Here is a 21,704-nt window from a genome sequence, read left to right as displayed (position 1 = left end):
TCCTCTTGACGACCTGCACAGAGGAGCTGTTGATGTTCAGCGGAGAGTGGTAACTCTGTGCTGTCCTGAAGTCAACAACCATCTCTTTAGTTTTGTCCACATTCAGAGACAGGTTGTTGGCTCTGCACCAGTCCATTAGCCGCTGCACTTCCTCTCTGTATGCTGACTCGTCATTCTTGCTGATGACACCCACCACGGTCGTGTCATCAGCGAACTTCATGATGTGATTCGAGCTGTGCATTGCTACACAGTCGTAAGTCAGCAGAGTGAACAGCAGAGGACTGAGCACACAGCCCTGGGGGGCCCCAGTGCTCAGTGTGGTGGTGTTGGAGATGCTGTTCCCAATCCAGACTTACTAAAGTTCAGGTCTCCCAGTAATGAAGTCCAGGATCCAGTTGCAGAGGGAGGTGTTCAGGTCCAGCAGGTTCAGCTTTCCAGTCAGGTGCTGAGGAATGATTGTGTTGAATGTTAAACTGAAGGCTATGAACAGCATTCAAACGTATGTGTCTTTTTTGTCCAGGTGGTTGAGGGCCAGATGGAGGGTGGTGGTGAGCGGTTGGGATGGTGTGCGAATTGCAGGGGCTCCAGTGAGGGGGGGCAGCAGGGTCTTGATGTGCCTCATGACGAGCCTCTTGAAGCACTTCATGATGATGGGTGTCAGTGCAACGGGGCAGTAGTCGTTTTGGCAGGACATTGAAGACTTCATATAGCAGCAGTCTGCAGGGCCCCGGTACCCTTCATAAATAGCACATAGTTATTTTTTTTTCTTTTTTTTTTTTAACATTCTTACCTTAGCTTTTCATATATTTTTAAAAGTGCTGATATGATCGTGCATCACTGTGCCTGACGTAACTGGCTCATCCAGGTGTGTTTTTGAGAAATGCAACCTGCTAGCATCACATGCGTCTCATTTATAGGCAGTACTCCATCTTTCTCATGTAATGAAATATGGCTATCTGAAAGAAGCCTTAAAACCGAAGTGTTAGTAAAGTCAGGAAGCAGGAACTGAGGAACTGGCTTTTTGAACACAGTTTGAGATCATGGCGTGGGAAGACAGAGGTCGGGTTCACTGTCTTTGACATTGAATTGTGATTTTTTCAGACAAACTGGACATTTAAGTAATCGAGATGTACTATTGCTCACGTTCTCTCTTTCTCTGTTTCTCAGGTGGTTTCTGTCCAGACCAGTGGTGCTTCTGTCTCTCATCACGATGAACATAGGCTTCAGCAGGAGGAAAGGTACGAGATGTGACAGCGCTGCTTTGTCAGCTGTCGATAGCTTACAGTTTGACTGATAACTCCGAGCCGTTGTTAATCCCTCAGTTTTACTGCTTTGGCAGCAGTTAACTTGTGTTGACAGAGTTGCAGTGTTGCTATAAAAAGAAGGAACTGATGACCAGGCTGCCCACACAGATCACACAGAAATGACCCCAGTCAGAGTTTATTATTTAATTTATTTAAAGGGATACTGGCCAGCAGGAACAGGAAAAAACCCACCATTGTTGTAAACCCACATTCTGCAGAAACGAGAGCTTGGAGTACTGAAACGTGGAGAGCGAAACTTGATACTGATCCAACACTTGCATGCTCTCAGTCACTCTAGAGACTTATTTTCTTTTGCCAAGTCGTGTGAAAGGACTTGACACTGGGCTCAAGATGTTTTGTGTATTGGTCGTGGGCATTGGTCTTGCTAAATGTGGTCTTGGTCTTGACTGAGAGTTTGTATAAATAATGTTGGTATTGTCTTTTGTTTTTACAGGCACAAAGTTTTACAAGAAGTAATTCCTTCTTCTAGAAAACAGACTAATCATTGGCACAATGTATGGATGTAGACGATTAGTTGAATCAAAGGATTTGATGGTTTTCAGTCTCGATCTCGACTCCACACGAGTCTTGCTTTCATTTTGTCTCAATCCTGACTTGACCTCAGCACACTTAAAGAATTCATCTTGACTTGATCTCAGCTAGTCCTGGGCTTGGACTTGACAACGGCGCTCTTGACTATAGCGCTAGTGTGAAACACTGGAGGCATGATGGCAACAAGTATTGAGCGCTCTTCTGCATCAACATCACACACACTCATGGCTCATCAGTGAATCAGAAATGATGTCAAATCCGTTCTGATGCCCATAAGCAAATAAGCAACTTTTCAGTAATTAAAATGTATTGCACATTTCTCTCACCTAGCATTATGTTAATATTCTGAATTAACACGAGTAAATAAACAGGAAAAAAAAAAAATCACTAGAGTGCAATATTACTGATATCTGTCATGGCACACACAAACTAATGTAAAGTCACAGTATTCTGTTGAGTTTTTTTTTTCCGACTACATGTCAGTGATTCCCCAGGACCGATTAAATCACTGTGAGAGGGTCTTACCTGCATTTCAAGCCATAATTTGTTCATTGACAAATCCTAAATACAGACTGATAACCACTGGTTTTCTCGCTAACAAACACTCCAATTCGAAATTCATTTTGCTCGTTGTGTTTTTTGTGTGAGGCGAATCATTTTCGGTGTGGGGACTCACAAAAACATTTCCTTCCAGATCTTGTGGTAAGCAACTGAATGGAAAACCATTTTAACCCAAAAATGATCCCCAGGTTGTTTTTTTTTTCATGAAATGAATTCAGCTGCATGAACACACATTTACAAAGCTGCGTTCTGTTAACCCTGAAATCTCAGTTATCCCGCATGCTGTTGGTGATGAACTTCCTTCCTGCACAGAACCTGACTTCCAGGCACATGGGTTATTAATGACGGAGAGCCGGACCCTCCCGTTTGGTCACAGCCCACATTCAGTGGAGTTTATCTCTAGTCTCCACTCGTGTAGGTGGCTTTGAATATTTCATGGATGTTGGAGGGGTTTGCTGACTGGAAGAAAGCTTTAAGTACTAATTTCTCATGTGCTTTAATCGGGATGATGTCCGTCCTGTGCTTACCTGGTTTACAAGAAACTTTAAGAACCTTTGCTTTGCTAAACTTTATGTTAAAAGAAATGATAATCGTGAATTAAGTTAATGATTCATCAGTTAATTGTGAATTAATTGTATCTTTTTCTACAGGGATATATTCAAGATTTATTAAATCATAAATCTGAGTCAGATTCTTCTCCTCTGTAGATTAGCAGAACTTTTTTTCCCATGACGCACATCTACTGTCTCTCTGATATTAAATAGTGAATAAAATAGTTCATGTGAAACAACATCCATAAAAAAAATCAGAAGTTAAATCTTTCCTAATATCTTAAATTGCTGAAAAAAATGTCTACATTGCCAGAAGCTGATTTTATTACTTGAAGAAATGATTCAGCAGTGTTGCCAGGATGACATATACTGTCCACTCCAGAATTATTGGTACCCTTTATTTTAAAATAAAAGAGCTAATTACATATACAAGTTGTAATATTTTGAGCTTAAGAATATTAGGGACGCTGCATAGTTACACTTTGAAAATAAATTTTTTTTTAATGTTTAACAATGTTGGAGAAAATGTTGTTACAGGAAAATTGTACATCTTCTACATATCTGTAAGCTCAAAATGTCACTCAATGTTTTTCATTTTATACATTGATTTCTTCATTAATGGTGCAATATGAAGTAACAAAAAAAAAGGAAGAGAGTAATGTAAATCATGAGGTTTTGATTTTGATCGCTGTAGCTGAACTGATGATTGAGGGATGAAGTGCAGGCGAACGAGTGTTTATCATGTCTCTGAAAGAGGACTCTAATAAACACCGCTCTCATCACTTCATTTAACAAAGAGTCTGTTTATAGAGTCTCTCTCTCTCTGTCTCGCTCTCTTTCTGTCTCTCTTTCTCTCTTCTGCCTCTGTGTTTTTTTCTGTCTACCTCTTTCTGTCTCTCTCTGTTTTTCTCTTTATATCTCTTTCTGTGTCTGTATTCTCTCTCTCTCTCTCTTTTATTCACTCTGCACTTTTCTCTCTTGTCTCTCTTTCTGTTTGTCTCTGTCTCATTCTGTGTTTTCTCTCTTTTTCTTCTCTCTCTCTCTGTTTCTGTCTCTCTCAGTCTCTCTCTGTCTCCCTTTATCTTTTTCTGTCTGTGTATATTTGACTCTTACTCTTTTACTATCACTGTATTTTTTTTGTCTCGTCTGTCTTTCTCTGTTTGACTGTCTGTCTTTGTCTCACTCTGTATTCTTTCTCTCTCTCTCTCTCTCACCCTCTGTACTTTATTGTCTCCGTCTCTCCATGTCTTTCTTCTGTCTTTGTCTCCTTCTGTATTTTCTGTCTCTCTTTTTCTCCTTTTCTGTCTCCTTCCATCTGTGTCTTTTTCTCTCCTGTCTTTTTCTCTCTTCCTTTCTCTTTCTCTGTCTGCCTCTCTCCATCTCCCTCTAGTTCTCCCTCTCTCTCTCTCTCTCTCTCTCTCTCTCTCTCTCTCTGTGCTGACTCAGGGCGGGCTAACTCGTGTCAGGTCATGCCACTGAAACACTCTTTTAGCTGTTTCATTCATCACAGCTGATTTAGCTCTGGGACAGGACGAACAGAGACACAGAGAGCATGAGGTCTGTTTATCATCCTCTACACATCAAACACCATAGATTTACTCCAAGGGGAAGAGGACATGGCCAAGGTTGTAGAGAGACAATACACGCTGTCTGAAATGTATTCTTCAGAGAGACCTCGGGGTGGTAACAGTAACTCCGCTTCATCACACCACCTCCTCGCTGATTATTTTCCTATAGCATTGTATTGGATTTTTCACACATCAGTCACACCTCAATGCTATTTAGAGGTGAATTTCACCATGTTGGCATTTCTGCGGATTAAAGATGAGGGCGGAGTGATGAGCCATTAGGGGCGTGTCTATAGCTTGAGGATAGCTGTAACTAGCTTCAGGAGAGATATAACTAACACAGTGTTTTTTCAGGCTGTATTATACAGTTGCTTTAATCACATTGTTTCAATGATTACATTTCATCATGTTCTCCACTTCTTTCCACTTTATTTTAATAGTAAGAAGAATAAAATACTGACCACTGCACCTTTACGTAGACATGGTGGTCAGGCTTTGCAGCTTTGTAGACAAACAATGAGAAAACCTGTAAACACTTGCTTGCGTTCATGAACTCTGACTGTATCTCACACCAAGAGAATGTTGATATAAGCAGTATTTTTGTTAACGTTAGCAGATTAAGTGACGTGGATCATGTGTTCAGATTTGCTCGTGTTGTGTAATTTTTCACTTCCTGTATCAGAAATGCTCCATCCAGTGTGCTCAGATTCCAGAGCTTCATCGTGGACGTTTTACCAAATTTTTGGCTTTCTATCTTTTTTGCAGATAAACCCAGCATGCACAGCCCCGAGGCTCTGGTGAAGCATTACGTAGCCTACAGCGCTAAGGTAGAGTACAGAACATAAAACCTGCTGTTATTCCTTCTCTACCTGAGAGAATTTGTTATGAGTGTGTAGCTCTACAGAATCAGTTTTGCGCTGATGAAACTTTTGTAACCGCCACGCTTTAATAAGCCGACGAGATTCAATCTGCACTCAGTGGCGCGAGTCTGGGGAAGGTGTTAGAGAAAAAAATTGGAGTTTCTATTTCTTTCTTGGATGCCAACAATGTGAAAAGCTTAGCTTCTGTGAAACGCGATTAATGAAGTTTTCAATATTTCTGTTTTGTACTTTCTGTTTAAATTTAACTACTTATAATTGTGTGACCTTAGCATGACATAAAATGTCTTCCTGGCAAAAACAAATGACTTGGTAAAGCCTATAAATTAGCAAAATTATCACTAGGACCTTCTGAAACCTCTTCTGAAAATTGTTGTTTAATAGTTTGCTATCCAGGTAAATAAGTAGCGAAATAACTAGCGAAATAACTAGCTTTTGACTGCATTTAGCAATGGTCTGCTAGCATAATTGCACAAAATACCTCTCAAAAGTAATAAAAATGTATTCGTATAGAAATAGTTTACTGCATGAAGCCATCTTTAGTTATGATTTAGCTAGCAGGCTCAGTGCTGACAATGTAAAATACGTTAGCTTGCCATCTTTGAGACAAAGTGTGTTGGAATTTTGTCTCATTTTAGATTAATGCTAGATGTTAACACAACATAAAATATCTTCTGATTTTTTCCCCTGGCAAGGATATACGACACACTAAAGCTTTTAAAATTAGCACAATGAACACTAGCATCTTCTGAAACCTTTTTTTGAAAATAGTTATTTAATAGCAGTCTCCTCAGATCCAATTTTCTCTAAACTGGTGAAGGATTAGCTTAATTTTTAGTGTTTAATCTACATTGTTAGCTAGCTAGCTAAATAACCAGCTCAGGTGATAGTGTGCCTTTTTACTGCATTTAGCAACAATCTGCTCTTTTTGTTTACATGATACAGTAGAGCCTGTAAATTAGCTAAATGATCACTAGCATCTTCTAAAACCTCTTCTGATGTTTAATAGTCTTTAGTTTTTAATTACAATTTTCTGACTGAAATGATGAAGGATTAGCAAGTTTAATCTACACTGCTAGCTAACTAACTAGCTAAGCAACTAGCTAGCTGTATTTGAGACAAAATGCTTTGGAATGACCTCTGATAAAATTATTATAGCAGGAAAAATTACACTAAAAAAGCTTGAAGAAATAGACATATTAAAAAGAAATACTGTGAAACACATCTATGACTATATTTTATCTGCAGCATCAAAAAAGTAAGAGACTCATGGAAAAATGATCGTGGAACGTTACAAGGACGGAGCATTAGCACAGCATAGGCGTTAGCATAGCACATAGCTGAGATGTGAGATCCGATCTCAATATGTGACGTGATCTGATACAGAATTGGATTGGTATACTGTGTGTGTGTGTGTGTGTGTGTCTGTGTGTGAGTGTGTGTGTGTGTGTGCTAAACCATGCATATTGTCCACAGCAGTGTGTTGATATATGGAAGCTTTCATGAAGCTGCTAAAATGACGGATGTGGTGAGAGTACGAACAGCTATAAATGCTCAGAGAGGTCTAAAACCCCAAGGTGTATTATTTCCCCTTTATCCTCTTCCTCTTCCTCATGCCGTCAGCTCACACACCGCACACAATGTCACCTCGTCTTTCTAGCAAACACACAAATATGTCACACACGCACACATAGCACTGTCACACACGTCAATCAGTGGGTTATTGCTGTGCTGCTCTTTGTGATTTGATGAAGTAGTGTATAATAATCTAGAATTCAGTACAAAACATAATTCAGATGTGTTTTTTTTTTCTTTTGTGATCTTTTAGTTTTTGGGAATCACACCAGTCGATCAGCCAAAAGGCACGGATGTTGTTCGGGTGGCTGTGAGAAAACTGAAGGTATGTACGCAGGTTGCCAGGTCTTCGTGACAAATTCAACCCAAAAAAAGACCACCATAAATTTTTTTGCATGCAGCAATCCTAAGCAGGGGTGGACTGAGAAATCATACTTAAGTGAAAATATAGATAGTGTCAGTATGTGGAAGTATAAATGGAAGTATTCAGCCAAAAAATGTTGGTACTTTTAAACGTACTGAAGTATTAAAAAGTAAAAAGTAAATGTTTTCAACTAATGGAGATATCACTTATCTGAAACTGTTACTACTGCACCATTTTGCCTGAAAACATAATTTAATCTCTGTAAATTTGCAGTATTTTCCTTTAGCTAGAATTTTACATAACTGCTGCCTAGACTGTTATGTTAGCTACTGGAAATGATGCTAGTGTACCCTGCGTTAGAAAAAAAAACTGTCTAACTTAGATAAATATAGCCAGTTAACGTTACCAAAATTAGCAAAACATACCTCAACAAGTTTATTTCAAACTAGACAAAGCCTTTACTCCAATGTATTCCGGCATTTTGAAACATTTGTCTTGTGGATTGTCTATCTTTAAATGCACACAGACAGCTATATTGTTGATCGTTTTTTTCTACACTGATGAACTTGTTTGGATGCTAAACTGAAATGGTTGGACTGAATCAAGAAGAATAACGAAGTACAATTACTGGAGTATTTTCCACCCCTGATCCTTAGTGACTGCTTAGCTTGTTGTTTTGTTACTTTTAATGCCTTACAGCATAAAAATCTGCATGTGCACACAATAATCACATAATTTAAAAAAAAACAAAAAAAAACTAGGATTGGATCCCTTAAAGCCGAGTCGCTTTTCTTGAGGAACTAAACAACTGTTCATTCGTTAGGCCTTGAGTTGCTTCTCCAAACAGTTTTATACTGCATGTTGGCTTGAAGTGAGACAATTTTAAAGAGTTGGTGTGTGATTTATGTCGCCCCCTACTGACAAATTATATAATGCAGTACCACTTTCATGCTCACGTTATTGACTCTGCAGTTTGATGCTTTGCTTTTTTTTTTTTTTCTTTCCTCAGTTTCAAAGGCATATCAAAAAGTCAGAGGGGGAGAAAATTCCCAAGGTTGAGCTACAAATCTCCATATACGGGGTCAGAATATTGGATCCAAAAACAAAGGTATTTGGTACATATTTGAGCTTGTACATAGTAATATCTAATCAAGTCAAATTTTATTGGTCACACACACAAAACCATACACAGTATGATGTGCAGTGAAATGCTTTTTTTTTTACGACTGTCCATTGACATGAAACAGAATTTACATAATAACAGAATTTACTTACATAGAAATAGAAAAAGAAAAATATAAAACATATAAAAGATATAATAATGTATGAACTGTATGTGGTATAAAGTGAGATGTTGCTGTGCAACATCGAGCTGCGGTAGCTGCAGTGAAAAAGCTAATAATATAATATAATGTGATGTAGAATGGTGCGTTGCTGTGATACAGTCTGGCTGATTTTGTACATTTCTTACATGTAGGATGTGCAGCACAACTGCCAGCTGCACAGAATGTCCTTCTGTGCCGACGATAAAACAGACAAACGGATCTTTGCCTACATCTGCACCGAGCCCGACACCAAGAGGCACCTGTGCTACGTGTTCGACAGTGAGAAATGTGTACGTCTGATGTGTGTGTAACTACTGAAACACTTAAAGCGGTGCACTAGACAAGGCTTCTTTATTTGTTTTTTTGTTTGTTTATTGATATTTGGTCATGGTTGGTTGGTTTTAGGCAGAAGAGATCACCATCGCCATTGGCCAGGCGTTTGACCTGGCATATAAAATGTTCCTGCAGTCCGGGGGGAAAGATGTGGAGTCAAGAAAACAGATAGGAAACTTACAAAAAAGGGTAGGAACAGAAATTATGGCTATGTTTTAGTTTTGATCTAGTACACAGCATTAGTGCTGAAATAATGTCTGTTAGGTTTATTTCTTTTATCATTGTTCTTCCTTCCTTCCTTTAAGTTGGCATAAATCTTCTAAATCATAAACATGTTTTCAATCAACAAGAACTGAACTGTTTCGTTAAAAAAAAAAAAAAAAAGTATATTTTTAAGTATACGTTTGTTATTATTTTAGATTCAGGATTTGGAAATGGAAAATTCAAAGCTCAAAAAACAGCTTCAGCATCTGGAGGATCAGCTGATCAGCGCACATTCGTCACCAGTACGTAAGATGATTCAGATGATTTCTGTACAAGACTGCTGTTTTCATTATTATATTCACTTTGCTATAATATCTTCTAACAGCTTTTCCCTCTCTCTCTGTCTCTCAGCTGTTGCACGTTAACTCCTCGACGGGGGCCTGCGTGTTGTCCTCTGCTCTGTCCTGCTGTACTGATGACGTCTCCTCACTGTCCTCTCTAGAGATTTCCTCTGTTAGACTAACGCCTCTCAGTTCACCCGATTCCAGCCAATCGGCAGGCCTGCTGACCCCGCCTCCCGCTAAACCCACCCACTTTCTGCCATCCAATGGCTTCATGGTTCCACGACCTCGTGTAAATGTGAGGTTTTTTTTGGTTTCTTTGTTAGACATGGCAATACTAGCAATTTCTATTTATTAACCAACAACATGTCATAGTGTTTATCCATCTGTTGTATAAGAGGAATAAAACACTTCAGGACCTGCTGCTATAGGAAAATACTTTAGGGATGTAACAGTAACTATGCTTCATTAAACCATCCTGTTGTTAATTATTTTCCTATAACTGCACAGGCGCAAGTGTTTTATTCCTTACATTACTCATGGACTCAGACATTCTGATCCCTGTTGTAACTTTGGATGTGTATCGTCAGGCTGGTAGCATCCCGGTGAAAGCCACCACGACAGACGTATTCGACATGGTACCCTTTACACCTGGATCTTCCACGTCGAGGATACAGACGTGTAACGGGAGTCAGAATTTCCCCTCACCGCCTCCCGTAGTCAGAGGTGAGTAGTCTTGAAGTAATCATCTTTATAAACATATCGATTTAATGTTTTTGTTGTTGCCTTTCAATAAACATCTGAAAATCTTGAGGGAAATTACGAATCAGTGTTATTGCGTCATAAAAAAATGATTCTGATAGACGCAGCAGGGTTTCGATTCAAATGGACATCGAAGTGCGCTATGAGTATTTTCCGTCTGTCCTGCAGGTACAGATCTGTTCGGAGCCGTGCCCTTTGACCCCTTCACCTGCGGCCTTGTGGACTACCCTCCAGACATCCAGTCCAAACTGGATGAGATGCAGGTGGATTTTCATTATTCTCAACTGAACAAAATAAACATAACTGAGCTTCCAGTAATGAGCCGCAGGACATTTGTGATGGTCAGGTCATGGAAATTTAAATTTTTGTAACATGATGAGGCAAGAATTTCAGGTGTTTTCTTCAGACAGTTGTAACACACACAGGTTTCACATTTTGAAGTGGGATTATATTATAGCAGAAATCTGGATTTCATGGTAATTACGTCAATCACGATTTAAAATTTTGTGAAATTTTGAGCTTGTATTAGTAGATCAAAGAGAACACACACACACACACACACACACAAGCCAGCGTTGTCTCAGATGGATTTAGCCTCATACTCCGTATACCAAGTGTCAAAATTCTCTAATTAATAATGAATTATTAATGAAGAATACAGTTCTTGTCTTGCAAGCATTGTAATAAACTGTGTAATACAATTTTAAGTGTAAATATTGTAAGTATATTCAGAAACAAATAAAGGAATAGCTTTGCTCTTTCACTCTCTTTCTCTCTCGCCCCCTCATCACTTTTCTCCCATGCAGCGGCAAAGATGGTTTGTAAACCATTTATATTTTTGTACATCATGTTTCGTTTTGTTGTGAAATGTGTAAGGAGCTAATTGTGTGCATGTGTGGAAGTAGAAGTGATTTTGTTTCCCGGTAATTATGCTGCATGGATGATTTTTAGATGCAGTTCAGATTGAAACGCTCTGCTGAGACAGAAACTGAGTCTATGATTGACAGATGCGTGTTCATGCGTGAAAAATTAACCCCTTTAAGACCAAACCATCAGCGTGTATATGACATATGTGTCACTGTTCATCTGGCACCATGACCCTAAACTTAACCTCCTCGGATGAGTTATTATTCATTATACATCATTGAATATTTTCATTTTTAAATCACTGTGTATTTATGTTTTGTTTCAAATCATGTCTTCTACTCGTTCTCAATTTGTTTTTGTTTTTTTATTTGCAGGAGGGGTTCAAAATGGGTCTGACTCTAGAGGGCGGCATTTTCTCCCTGGATCAAGTGGACAGTCGATGCTGAAATCAGACATCATTGCTTTTGAACAGAATGATAGAGAAGTATTTCTGATTATAAGGGATGAAAATTTAACAGACCGTGAACAAGTTGTACGGATTCTTTCTATTTTTATATTGTAAAAAGTGCATCTGTAGAGACTGTACGTCATTTTAATGGTCAATCTGAAAGTCACACACACACACACACACACAGTGTCAATTCCTGCTGAAAAACACGGCTGTCGTATTTTTGTAGCTGTATAAATGTTTTTTTTTTTTTTTTTTTTTTAAGATGGATTTTCCCCTCATATTTTTCCTCAGTAATGTTTGCATTTCCTTACACATACAAACACGTCCTCCATTTCCACCGTGTATCCTGCATTTATGTAGAACATCTAATATTTGCTTTATGACTATTTAATAATATTGCATTTGGTAAATAAAGGACAACTCATTTAACATTACAGCTGTTTTCCTCCTAAAGCATTAAAAAATTACACTCCTTCATGGAAGTTTTGTCTGTATTCTTCTGTATTAAAACTGCTTTTCATTTTATCGTTCTGTTTTTAAAAAAATACTTCAGACCCTTTCATCATTGGATGAAGATAATTAGAAAGTAAAAAAAATGATGTCAGCCAGGAAGGACATGCATTTATATAAATAAATATAAATTACATCGCAAAATGAATACAATCATTCTTATCATTCTTTAATGAGACACTGTATGGTCACTAATTAATCTTAGTTTTAAGGTGTAGTAATTAATTGGCAGTAAAATGATCACATATTGACAGAAACACCATCTCTTGAGAGGTAGCGCATAAAAAAGTGTACACAGAGGTCCAAATTTACAGTTTCACTCTTCAATTCAACAAAAAACAAGAATTAGTTAGGCCTGGCCACTTTATATAAATGTATTAAAAACATTTTGAGCATTAAATTAGTTTACAAAGCACCAACCAAAATTGAAAATTGGTCCACATAAAATAAAATAAAAAAAATAATAAAATAATAAAATAAACTAGACAGAGTGTAATGTGACCTAAAACAGGTGTGTGTTTTGGCTTTTCCATTAAAAATAATACTTATTTTATTGATATGATATACACAGTAGTGCCCAGGGCACATGGATTATAAATTAAAAGGTCCACACAGTCTGTCATATATTCATACACCCCAAGCTAGTGGAATTCCTCATTAAAAGATCAAAGGCGGAAGGGAAAAAATGGCTGCTGTGGCTCATCATGCTCGTCACTTCTGAACTGTCTTGAAAAACAAATACTGCATCGGCGCAGAGCTGAAGTCTTAACGGTGAGTGTGGGATTTTTTTTTTTTTTGGCTTGCTGTTCAGCATCAGCAGCTATCTGAAGGATCACAGGGTCGCTTTGTTTGCGCGCCTCACGAGAAGCACACCGGGCCGATGTCGATTCCAAACTCCTGCTCGGCTCCGCCCACGTCCACCGGCGCCATGTCTACGATCGGGAGCTTCGAGGGCTTCTGTGTGCGATACTCAAACACTGTCTTACTCCACTCACTGCTGGATTTCTAAGAGACAAGAACAGAGAAAAACAGATTGAGGACAAAGCCTGGACAACAACACGTGATGAAATATGTTTGGAGGTCTGGCAAACGTGGAGAGAATTGGGTTTTGATTCATAACCCACAAAATTTCACTATGTGAAGGGTTTTCCCAGGCCGCCACACACATGCATCTTGTCTCAAAATTAAAAAGTGATAATACTATGTAGTGAGTAGTGTGGCTAAGTTAAACATTACTGAATGAAACACTGAATTAAACATTAAGATCAGAGTTTAAAGTTAATTAAAGATTTGTTGATCCATGTTTTATTTGAATTCATGCCATGTCGCATCACAAACCAACAATTAAAATCTTCATCTCTGATTAAAACTTTGATCTGGGATTATATCTGATTGTCTGCCATGATGGAATTACCAGTCTCCAAGCAGCATCAATTTTACAATTAATATCATGTGTCAATATAATTTTAAGTGAAATTATAACATAAAAGCATAAAAAATAAAAATGCTGAACATTTAAACCACTTCAGCTGCAAATGAATCCCTGGATGAAATTCAAATCTTGTTTTAAAGCAATGGAGCAACATGATAAAAGTGAACTGGAATTTAAAAACCTTTCAATAATTTGATAATGAATAATTTATGGCTGTTGAAGTCGTGGTTTACGCATGCATGCAATCCTGATTATTTGTAAACTGATTTATATTTTTATTTAATCCAGGATAAATCTCCATTGCTGCATCCTAGGGGAGGACGATATGACAAAAATATCATATCACGATACTTGAAGACTTCCTACAATGCACGATATGTATCATGAGATAAGTTTACTAAAAAATTTCACATCTAATCAGCTGCTTCCAGTGAGAGTGTTAGATTGTTATAAAAGAATTAGTGATGATGTGTGCAATATGGATTGTAAACGTGAGAATGCGTCAGCGTCGTACCGAGCAGCCGTCCTCGGTGACCGTGTACTTGAGCCGGTTGTGGCCGTACGCCTTTATATCCGTCCCGTCCGCAGCCTTTAATACAGCAGCTTTCTTCAGGTTGTTGCTCTTGTCATCTCTGTAAGCGACGCTGTTCTTGCAGTGGTAAGTGAGCGTCTGTACCGCCTCTTTAGAGAGCAGACGCAGGAGCCGCAGCTGCACAGCCACCGTGTTGGGCAAATCCTCTTTGTCTCCGTATGTAAACTGAGGAAGGTGGAGAGTGTTACAATGAGCAGAGAAGAAAAAATTATGAATATTATGTAATACATCTAGGGATGTAATGGTTCTAGCGTCTCAGTCATAAAGGAATCTTGATTTTTTTTTTTTTTTTTTTGATTCCCACTCATCTACTTTGTAAGGGACAATATGTATATGTATAAATTCTTACATGACTGTTGAAGAGCATCTTAGCTAACAGATTTTCCTGATAGATAGTTTCGGGATTGAATTATTGATGTACTACACATTTACACACTAATGCATGTGTGTACACTCCATACGTCGGTGAACACTGGTCCTGAAAGACGCCCTCTATGTGTAACGCATCACTGCTGAGTTTAGAGAGAGAGACAGCGTGCCTAATTCCTTTTACTCATCGTTTATTTACTAATTGGGATGCTATTATTCAGTACATAATATTAAATGCTTATTACACTTCTTTTTTTTTTTTTTTTTGCTTCCTACTTGAGTGTTTGGATCATTTTTTAAAATTCACTCACAGCTTTTCCACATTTCTCCCCTTTTTCTTCTGTAGACTTGCCATGCTTCAGCTTTCTGCGTGAAGTCATGTGGTGCAACCTCTATGCTCATTGGTCAGTGAATAAGGAGGGATAGTGGCACTGTTTTTCTTACAAATGCCACAGAAACAACACTGTTTTTGACTCTAACTGCTTTCGCGGAAACAATACCATCCATGGTAAACGAGCCAAATGTATCATATGAAATTTTAAGTAGGCCACTTTTCAACAACAAACCAATATGTGGGCCCTTGCAACCCTACAAAGATATAATAAGACAGTGAAGAGACTGGATGTCTGAACTGAACTGGAGACATGAATTAAAAATAAAGATAAGAATCAAGCAGGTTAATCCAAGGTACAGTACATTACTACATATCTCAGCTTTGGAGTGTGATATGATGAAACTACGCACACTTCTATGTTAGTCTTGACCTCCCTAACATGCACTGTGAATTCAGAGAAAATCAGAGAACTCAGTTATTCGCCCAAAAAAACACAAAGGCTAACCCCTTACTGTTTTTTTGGGCAAAAAATTTGACATTCCTCGATCTTTACTAAATTCACACTGAGCGTTAGGGAGATCGAGACTAACACAGGAGGGCATTTAGTCTCATTCTATCACACTCCAAAGCTGAGATATATTATATTATATTATATTATATTATATTATATTATATTATATTATATTTTATTATATTATATTCGAGTAGAGTAGAGTATGGTATAGTATAGTGTAGTATAGTAGTTTTAATAGTTTAAATAGGTATAATTGATAAAATTGGTATAATTTAGTATAGCAAAACATAGTACAGCATGGTATAGCACAGTATAGTATGCTGTAAGTACACTATAGGACAGTATAGAAGATAAAACAGGTATAATTTCATCCAAACTCATGCATCGCATGTGTTCTTTAACTGATAACGACCAGTAAAATGTGTAAATGTGTGCGGCCCAAACAGTATATTTATTAATATAAATATTGTAAATGAGAGGCTCAGATCTCAGCTCTGAAGCGTGATACGACGAAACTAAGCGCACTCCTTTATTTGTCTTCACCTCCCTAACACATATGGTGGATTTGGTGAAAATTGGAGAACGCTGAATTTTTCACCCCAAAAAACACAAAGGCCATTTTTGGGGGGTAAAAAATTTGACGTTCTCCCATTTTCACCAAATTCACCTTGTGCATTAAGGAGGCCAACACTAACACAGAAGTGCACTCAGTTTCATTCTATAACCCTCCAAAGCTGAGATATAGTACAGTACAGTACAGTAGGAAAATTAGTAATAGTGTAGTTTATTACAGTAAGGTTTAGTAGATTAAATAGGTATAGTCAATAAAAATTGTATAATGTAGTATAGTAAGATGTAGTACAGCATAGTGTAGTACAGTATAGTGTGGTATAGTAGTTAAAATAGGTATTGTATAGTATAGTAGATAAAATAGGTTCAGTATACAGTATAATATGCAGATTAGCTATTATTCTGGGTTCACTGACCTTCGTTCCTCTGTTCATGGTGGCTCCAAACCACACAGGTTTCGGCGTACTGGAGAGAGAACTCCACCAGCTCTTGCGAGGGATGCTGGGTGGGTTTGCAGACACACATGTCTCCCCCGTCTCCATGTTACAGTACACCTTGATTGCGTCCTTCAGACTTCCCTCGTTAGGGTCCACCCAGTACTCACCTACAGCACATTCAGTGACGAGAGTCAGGATAAATTCACCCTTAAAGTCAAGTGCGAACGTTTGTACAAAACGTGGAAGACAAAATGTAACTTTATAGCAACTTCGTATTTACTATGTTAACTGACATTCATTACCACAAATAAAAAAGTGTAAAAAACAGTGTATGTCACAAAATGAATAGCTTTAGATAGCTATAGATTGTTACTTCTGTCTATAAATTCTGTGTTATATTCTCTGAAAAGATTTTGTAAATCTTTTTGTAAACTGTAAGGTAAGAGGTACAGTTTCCTTTTTTTATTAAAAAAATCAACCGAGGCTCCAAACTATTGCCCTCATCTGTTTACTATGCTATGTTACACTTTTATTCATACAAACACTTGTTAAAATTTGTACCTGGTGTGTTTATTATGCAAACTGTACCCAGAGGTTTATTATGTTTTAATTATGTTTCTCTGTGAAGAGTTAATCTAAAATTATTCAACAAAATCTTGATCTTCAGAACTGATTCTGAAGAACAGAAGTTCTGGTGAACATCAGATCAACAGAATTACCCATGACAGGATGACATTTTCACTATAGTAGACTCCTCACCGCTTTTCTTCATCGGGTAGCACTGCTTGATGTCCTGGCAGGTACGTGCCGGGTGATGGCGGCTCCCGTCGGCGTTTTTGATGCTGTCCAGCTGACTGCCCAGAGCCTTCAGTGAGGCGTGGACACTGCTGTCCATCTGAATGACACCAGAGCCATTAACAGGCATTGCCTCATCCTTGTTGTACTCTGGAAGGGGAGGAGCTTGAGCTTCATATGCGCCATCGTAGTCTGGGCTTTTACCAAAGTCATCCTCCAAAGCAGTGGGAGGTCCAGGAGGACCGGGTGGGCCTGGAGGGCCAGGTTCTCCATGTGGGCCCTTAATAGAGCAGGGAAATGAAGAAATAAAGCTTAAAGCTAATGGTTTGTTCATTTCATTCCTCTGCATGTGTAGTTACCCCAGCTTCTCACCTCTGGGCCGATATCTCCAGGGCTGCCTCGAGATCCAGGAGACCCAATGGGTCCAGCAGCACCCATCTCACCTTCTTTACCAGCAGGTCCAACAGGCCCAGGAAGTCCCTAATGATGATGAATAAAGACATCAGTGTAAATATTTTCCATTCATTTTGCACTTTTTTTCTTTTCATATTTGATACAATATCTGAATGCTTTTGTAGCAAATAGCCTGATAATAACATTAACAACTCACTCTTTGCCCACTCGGTCCGACGATTCCTCTCTCACCTGCGTCTCCTGTCGCTCCCTTTATTCAGAAAAATGACTGGGGTCTTACTATCAGGAAAACCAGCACTGATCTTTATGAGTAAGTTTATAATATGCGAATCGGTGTGCTATATGATGATCTTATACTCACGGCTGTTCCTGGGAGGCCCTGAAGTCCAGCAAAGCCGCGGTGACCTTTCTGACCCCTCTCACCAGTAGCCCCTTTCTCTCCTTTGTCTCCTTGTGGCCCTTGAGGTCCCTGTGGTCATGCAGAGCATATTCTATAAAAATACTACCACTAATTCTGATGGAGTGTCTTCATCCCTAATCACATTCATTTTTTATGTTGGTGAAGGAAGTGTTTCACTTAGCAGCAATATAAATGCACTGTGATGGTGTTTGTATATATATACATAGTGTATCTGACAGTATCTGATAGTGTTTAAATGGACATGTGACCTGTTTTCCTCTGACTCCTGGCTGGCCGGCTGGACCCGCTGGACCACTTGCACCCTGCAATCAAGAGAAACATTCAATCCTATTACATGATGTCAAAAACAACTTATTATATTGTATACACAAAATCTGAGGATTACAAACATTTGCCATATGATATAACTCACTTTTGCCCCTCTCAATCCAGGACCTCCAGGAGCTCCTACTGATCCGGGTGTTCCTGGGGTTCCCTGGGGTCCAGCTAGACCCTCAGCACCTGGTTCTCCCCTATCTCCCTGAACAAAAATATCACGCACAGCTAATTATCCTAGTGCATTAAATTTGGAGTAAAAAATAAGCGCCTGCTTCAAAAATAGCCATGAAAATCCTCAAATATTTTAGAATTATAATGTCTTTGCTTACTTTGACTCCACGAGTACCATCAGTTCCAGGACCTCCATCTGCACCTGCAGAACCCTTAAAAAGCAAAGTATTGTACAATATAAACACATGAATACGCCAACGACTGTCTGAGACTGACAAGCTAAAACGCCAAACCTGTGGGCCAGCATCTCCTCTATCCCCAACAGGTCCAGGCAATCCACCAGGGCCCATTTCACCTTTTACTCCCTGAGGGCCTTTGGTGCCAGGTTTTCCAGGTGGACCCTGAATGAGAAGAAACACAGCTGCATCCTCAATTATATGTGTAATATAATACACTCCGTATTGTTATAAGAAAATAATCAATGACAGGGTGGTGTGAGTTACTGTTAGCATCTGGAATTGATTATTTTTCAACTTGTCAATGATTAAAATGCTTATTTATTAAAGATAACACATTAAAGTGTTTGTGTATAGTCACATTAATATTACTGAACGTCCTAGAAACAAGTTAGTGCCTGTTCTCACATTCATTATTGCAACAATAAACAGTCTTTTTCTGACTAACCTCTCTCTTTCTCTCTCTTGAAGTCAATGAAACAAAAAAAGCTTGTCAACATTACTAAAAACACAAAGTATAAACTCCTCTGTCCTGAAGATGTCGGAAAACTTAAAGTTACAGCTTTACCTCTGACCATTACAGCGCTGACACTGGAGACTCCTTCCATAAATGTTAAATAAATGTCTCCTTACAGAAAACTCAATGATTACAAATGTTTTTAAATTATAATAAACATTAACATAATAATCAAGATAATCATCTTTCAGTGTCTCAAAAATAAGTGGCGCGTTTGTGATTTCAGATTAGTTAAGCGCCGACCTATTAATACTAATTAAGCTGAAAAGTATTAACTGATTATTTTTTGGAATGAAATGATATTATTAGTTGATAGCAGCATGTTGTGTTGAATTGGGCAGTGAGTGTAATAACGGTCAATCTTACAGCAGGTCCAGGAAGACCCATCAGTCCACGCTCTCCTCTCATACCGGGTAGCCCCACCAGCCCTCTTTGCCCTGACAATCCCGCAGGTCCTGGAGGTCCATCAGGGCCCTGAGAAGATTAAATAAAGGGTAATGACAATGATTAGTGCCTATTTTCCAGTAATAGACCATAATCACACACACAATAGCCGGTGGATCGTTTTCAACACAGCAGTAACACTTGATAGTGTACAGTTAGAGACTAAAGCTAATTTTTTCATGCACAGTGTGTGTGAATTGTCCTCAGAAGTTTTTTCCTACCAGAAACTGGTGTACAGAAATGACTGAACTCAGAAGTGTGAAGAGCATTTAATATTCTGAGTGCGCAAAATAGGCTGAGATTAGTTTACCGGTGGTCCATCTTCTCCAGAATCGCCTTTATCTCCAGGGCTTCCAGCTGGTCCTGCGTTTCCACGCTCTCCTGGACGTCCTGGGCCTCCTGGTTCTCCGCGTATTCCAGGTTCACCCTTCTTTCCTGTGGACCCTTGTGGACCAGGCTCTCCAGTTTGACCCTGGCAAAAAATGTTGAGGTGTATCCAAAAAATATACAAGTGTCTACAATCAATTACAACAATGAAAAAACATTTACTCAAAGGTCTTTTGACTTCTTTTTGAGAGACCTTATCAACTCCAGGAACCCGGGAGTTTAGCAGTTTTCATTTCTAACCCAAACTCAGGCACTGAATAATATGTTTTAAGTACATATTAAGTAACTGTATAATAAGTCAAGGTTTTAAGGGTTGTGAGTGATAACTCTGTTGTGGAGATACTTACAGCAGCTCCTGGTGCGCCTACGCCTCCTGCAGGTCCTGGGAAACCACTGGAACCCTGAGATCAGAAGAAGAAATAGTGTGATGAAGATGAGTGTGACAGAAAACAGATCATTAAATTATCCTCAGAAACCTTTATGGTGGGACTTACAGCAGATCCCTGACTCCCCCTGGCGCCTTTCAGTCCAGTAACACCAGAAGCTCCCTACAGAAAAATAAATGTACATTTATTGCAAGCTTCAGAACAATGGTGGTCACACTTATTTAGCCTTATAAATGGCATATGAGATTCATTTATTAGCCTAACCATTCCTTTACATTATGTACATTTCTTATATACACATACACATAAGCATACATTTAACTGCATAAACACCGATCAGCCATAACATTAAAACCACTGACAGGTGATGTGAATAGCATTGATTATCTCGTTACAGTGGCATCTGTCAAGGGGTGGGATATATTAGGCAGCAAGTGAACAGTCCATTCTCAAAGTTGATGTGTTGGAAGCAGGAAAAATTGTCAAGAGTAAGGATCTGAGCGAAGGGCCAAATTGTGATGGCTACATGACTGGGTCAGAGCATCTCCAAAATGGCAGGTCTTGTGGGGTGTTCCCAGTATGCAGTGGTTAGTACCTACCAAAAGGGGTCCAAGGAAGGACAACCAGTGAACCGGCGCCCAAGGCTCATTGATGCGCATGGGGAGCGAAGGCTAGCCCATCTGGTCTGATCCCACCGAAGAACTACTGTAGCATAAATTGCTGAAAAAGTTAATGCTGGCTCTGATAGAAAGGTGTCAGAACACACAGTGCATCACAGCTTGCTGCATATAGGTGGCCTGGTCTGATGAATCACGTCTTTTACATCACGTGGATGTCCGGATGCGTTACTTGGGGAAGAGATGGCACCGCGATGCACTATGGGAAGAAGGCAAGCCAGTGGAGGCAGTTTGATGCTCTGGGCTATTGGGTTCTTCTGGGAAACCTTGGGTCCTGGCATTCCTGTGGATGTTACTTTGACGCGTACCACCGACCAAGTACACCCCTTCATGGCAACGGCATTCCCTAATGCCGTGGCCTCTTTCAGTGGGATGATGCGCACTGCCACACTTCAAAAATTGTTCAGGAATGGTTTGAGGAACATGAAAAAGAGTTCAAAGTGTTGACTTGGCCTCCAAATTCCCCAGATCTCAATCCGATCGAGCATCTGTGGTACGTGCTGGACAAACAAGTCCAATCCATGGAGGCCTCACCTCACTACTT

The 21,704-nt window shown here is 39.1% G+C and overlaps 2 protein-coding genes across 5 annotated transcripts in view; one reads left to right on the top strand and one right to left on the bottom strand.

The window, feature by feature from the left end:
- The window catches only part of gulp1b (GULP PTB domain containing engulfment adaptor 1b), a 35,027-nt gene extending 22,914 nt beyond the window's left edge, over positions 1–12,113 (top strand). Inside the window, exons 2-12 of one of the 4 annotated variants that reach the window (XM_026933308.3) lie at positions 1,168–1,238; positions 5,302–5,363; positions 7,243–7,314; positions 8,363–8,461; positions 8,831–8,968; positions 9,084–9,200; positions 9,431–9,517; positions 9,627–9,848; positions 10,147–10,282; positions 10,487–10,581; positions 11,560–12,113. In XM_026933308.3, coding sequence (XP_026789109.1) covers positions 1,211–1,238; positions 5,302–5,363; positions 7,243–7,314; positions 8,363–8,461; positions 8,831–8,968; positions 9,084–9,200; positions 9,431–9,517; positions 9,627–9,848; positions 10,147–10,282; positions 10,487–10,581; positions 11,560–11,631 — 1,128 coding nt within the window. In that variant the 5' untranslated portion in view covers positions 1,168–1,210 and the 3' untranslated portion in view covers positions 11,632–12,113. Of the gene's footprint in view, positions 1–1,167; positions 1,239–5,301; positions 5,364–7,242; positions 7,315–8,362; positions 8,462–8,830; positions 8,969–9,083; positions 9,201–9,430; positions 9,518–9,626; positions 9,855–10,146; positions 10,283–10,486; positions 10,582–11,559 lie in introns of all 4 variants that reach the window. The other 3 variants (XM_026933313.3, XM_053231495.1, XM_026933311.3) reach the window with 3 other exon arrangements.
- Positions 12,114–12,294: 181 nt separating this feature from the next.
- The window catches only part of col5a2b (collagen, type V, alpha 2b), a 32,290-nt gene continuing 22,880 nt past the window's right edge, over positions 12,295–21,704 (bottom strand). Inside the window, exons 40-54 of the mRNA XM_026933307.3 lie at positions 20,592–20,645; positions 20,445–20,498; positions 20,021–20,182; positions 19,633–19,740; positions 18,807–18,914; positions 18,672–18,725; positions 18,437–18,544; positions 18,273–18,326; positions 17,965–18,072; positions 17,800–17,853; positions 17,562–17,669; positions 17,154–17,469; positions 16,374–16,561; positions 14,093–14,335; positions 12,295–13,151 (exon numbers count right to left, since the gene is read on the bottom strand). Of these exons, the coding sequence (XP_026789108.3) occupies positions 13,005–13,151; positions 14,093–14,335; positions 16,374–16,561; positions 17,154–17,469; positions 17,562–17,669; positions 17,800–17,853; positions 17,965–18,072; positions 18,273–18,326; positions 18,437–18,544; positions 18,672–18,725; positions 18,807–18,914; positions 19,633–19,740; positions 20,021–20,182; positions 20,445–20,498; positions 20,592–20,645 (1,866 nt within the window). The 3' untranslated portion in view covers positions 12,295–13,004. The remainder of the gene's footprint in view (positions 13,152–14,092; positions 14,336–16,373; positions 16,562–17,153; positions 17,470–17,561; positions 17,670–17,799; positions 17,854–17,964; positions 18,073–18,272; positions 18,327–18,436; positions 18,545–18,671; positions 18,726–18,806; positions 18,915–19,632; positions 19,741–20,020; positions 20,183–20,444; positions 20,499–20,591; positions 20,646–21,704) is intronic.

Source organism: Pangasianodon hypophthalmus, chromosome 2, assembly GCF_027358585.1.
Source record: "Pangasianodon hypophthalmus isolate fPanHyp1 chromosome 2, fPanHyp1.pri, whole genome shotgun sequence".
In the NCBI taxonomy this organism is placed as follows: Eukaryota; Metazoa; Chordata; class Actinopteri; order Siluriformes; family Pangasiidae; genus Pangasianodon; species Pangasianodon hypophthalmus.
Note: the sequence above shows the minus strand (reverse complement) of the source record. Positions and strands in the feature narration are given on the sequence as shown.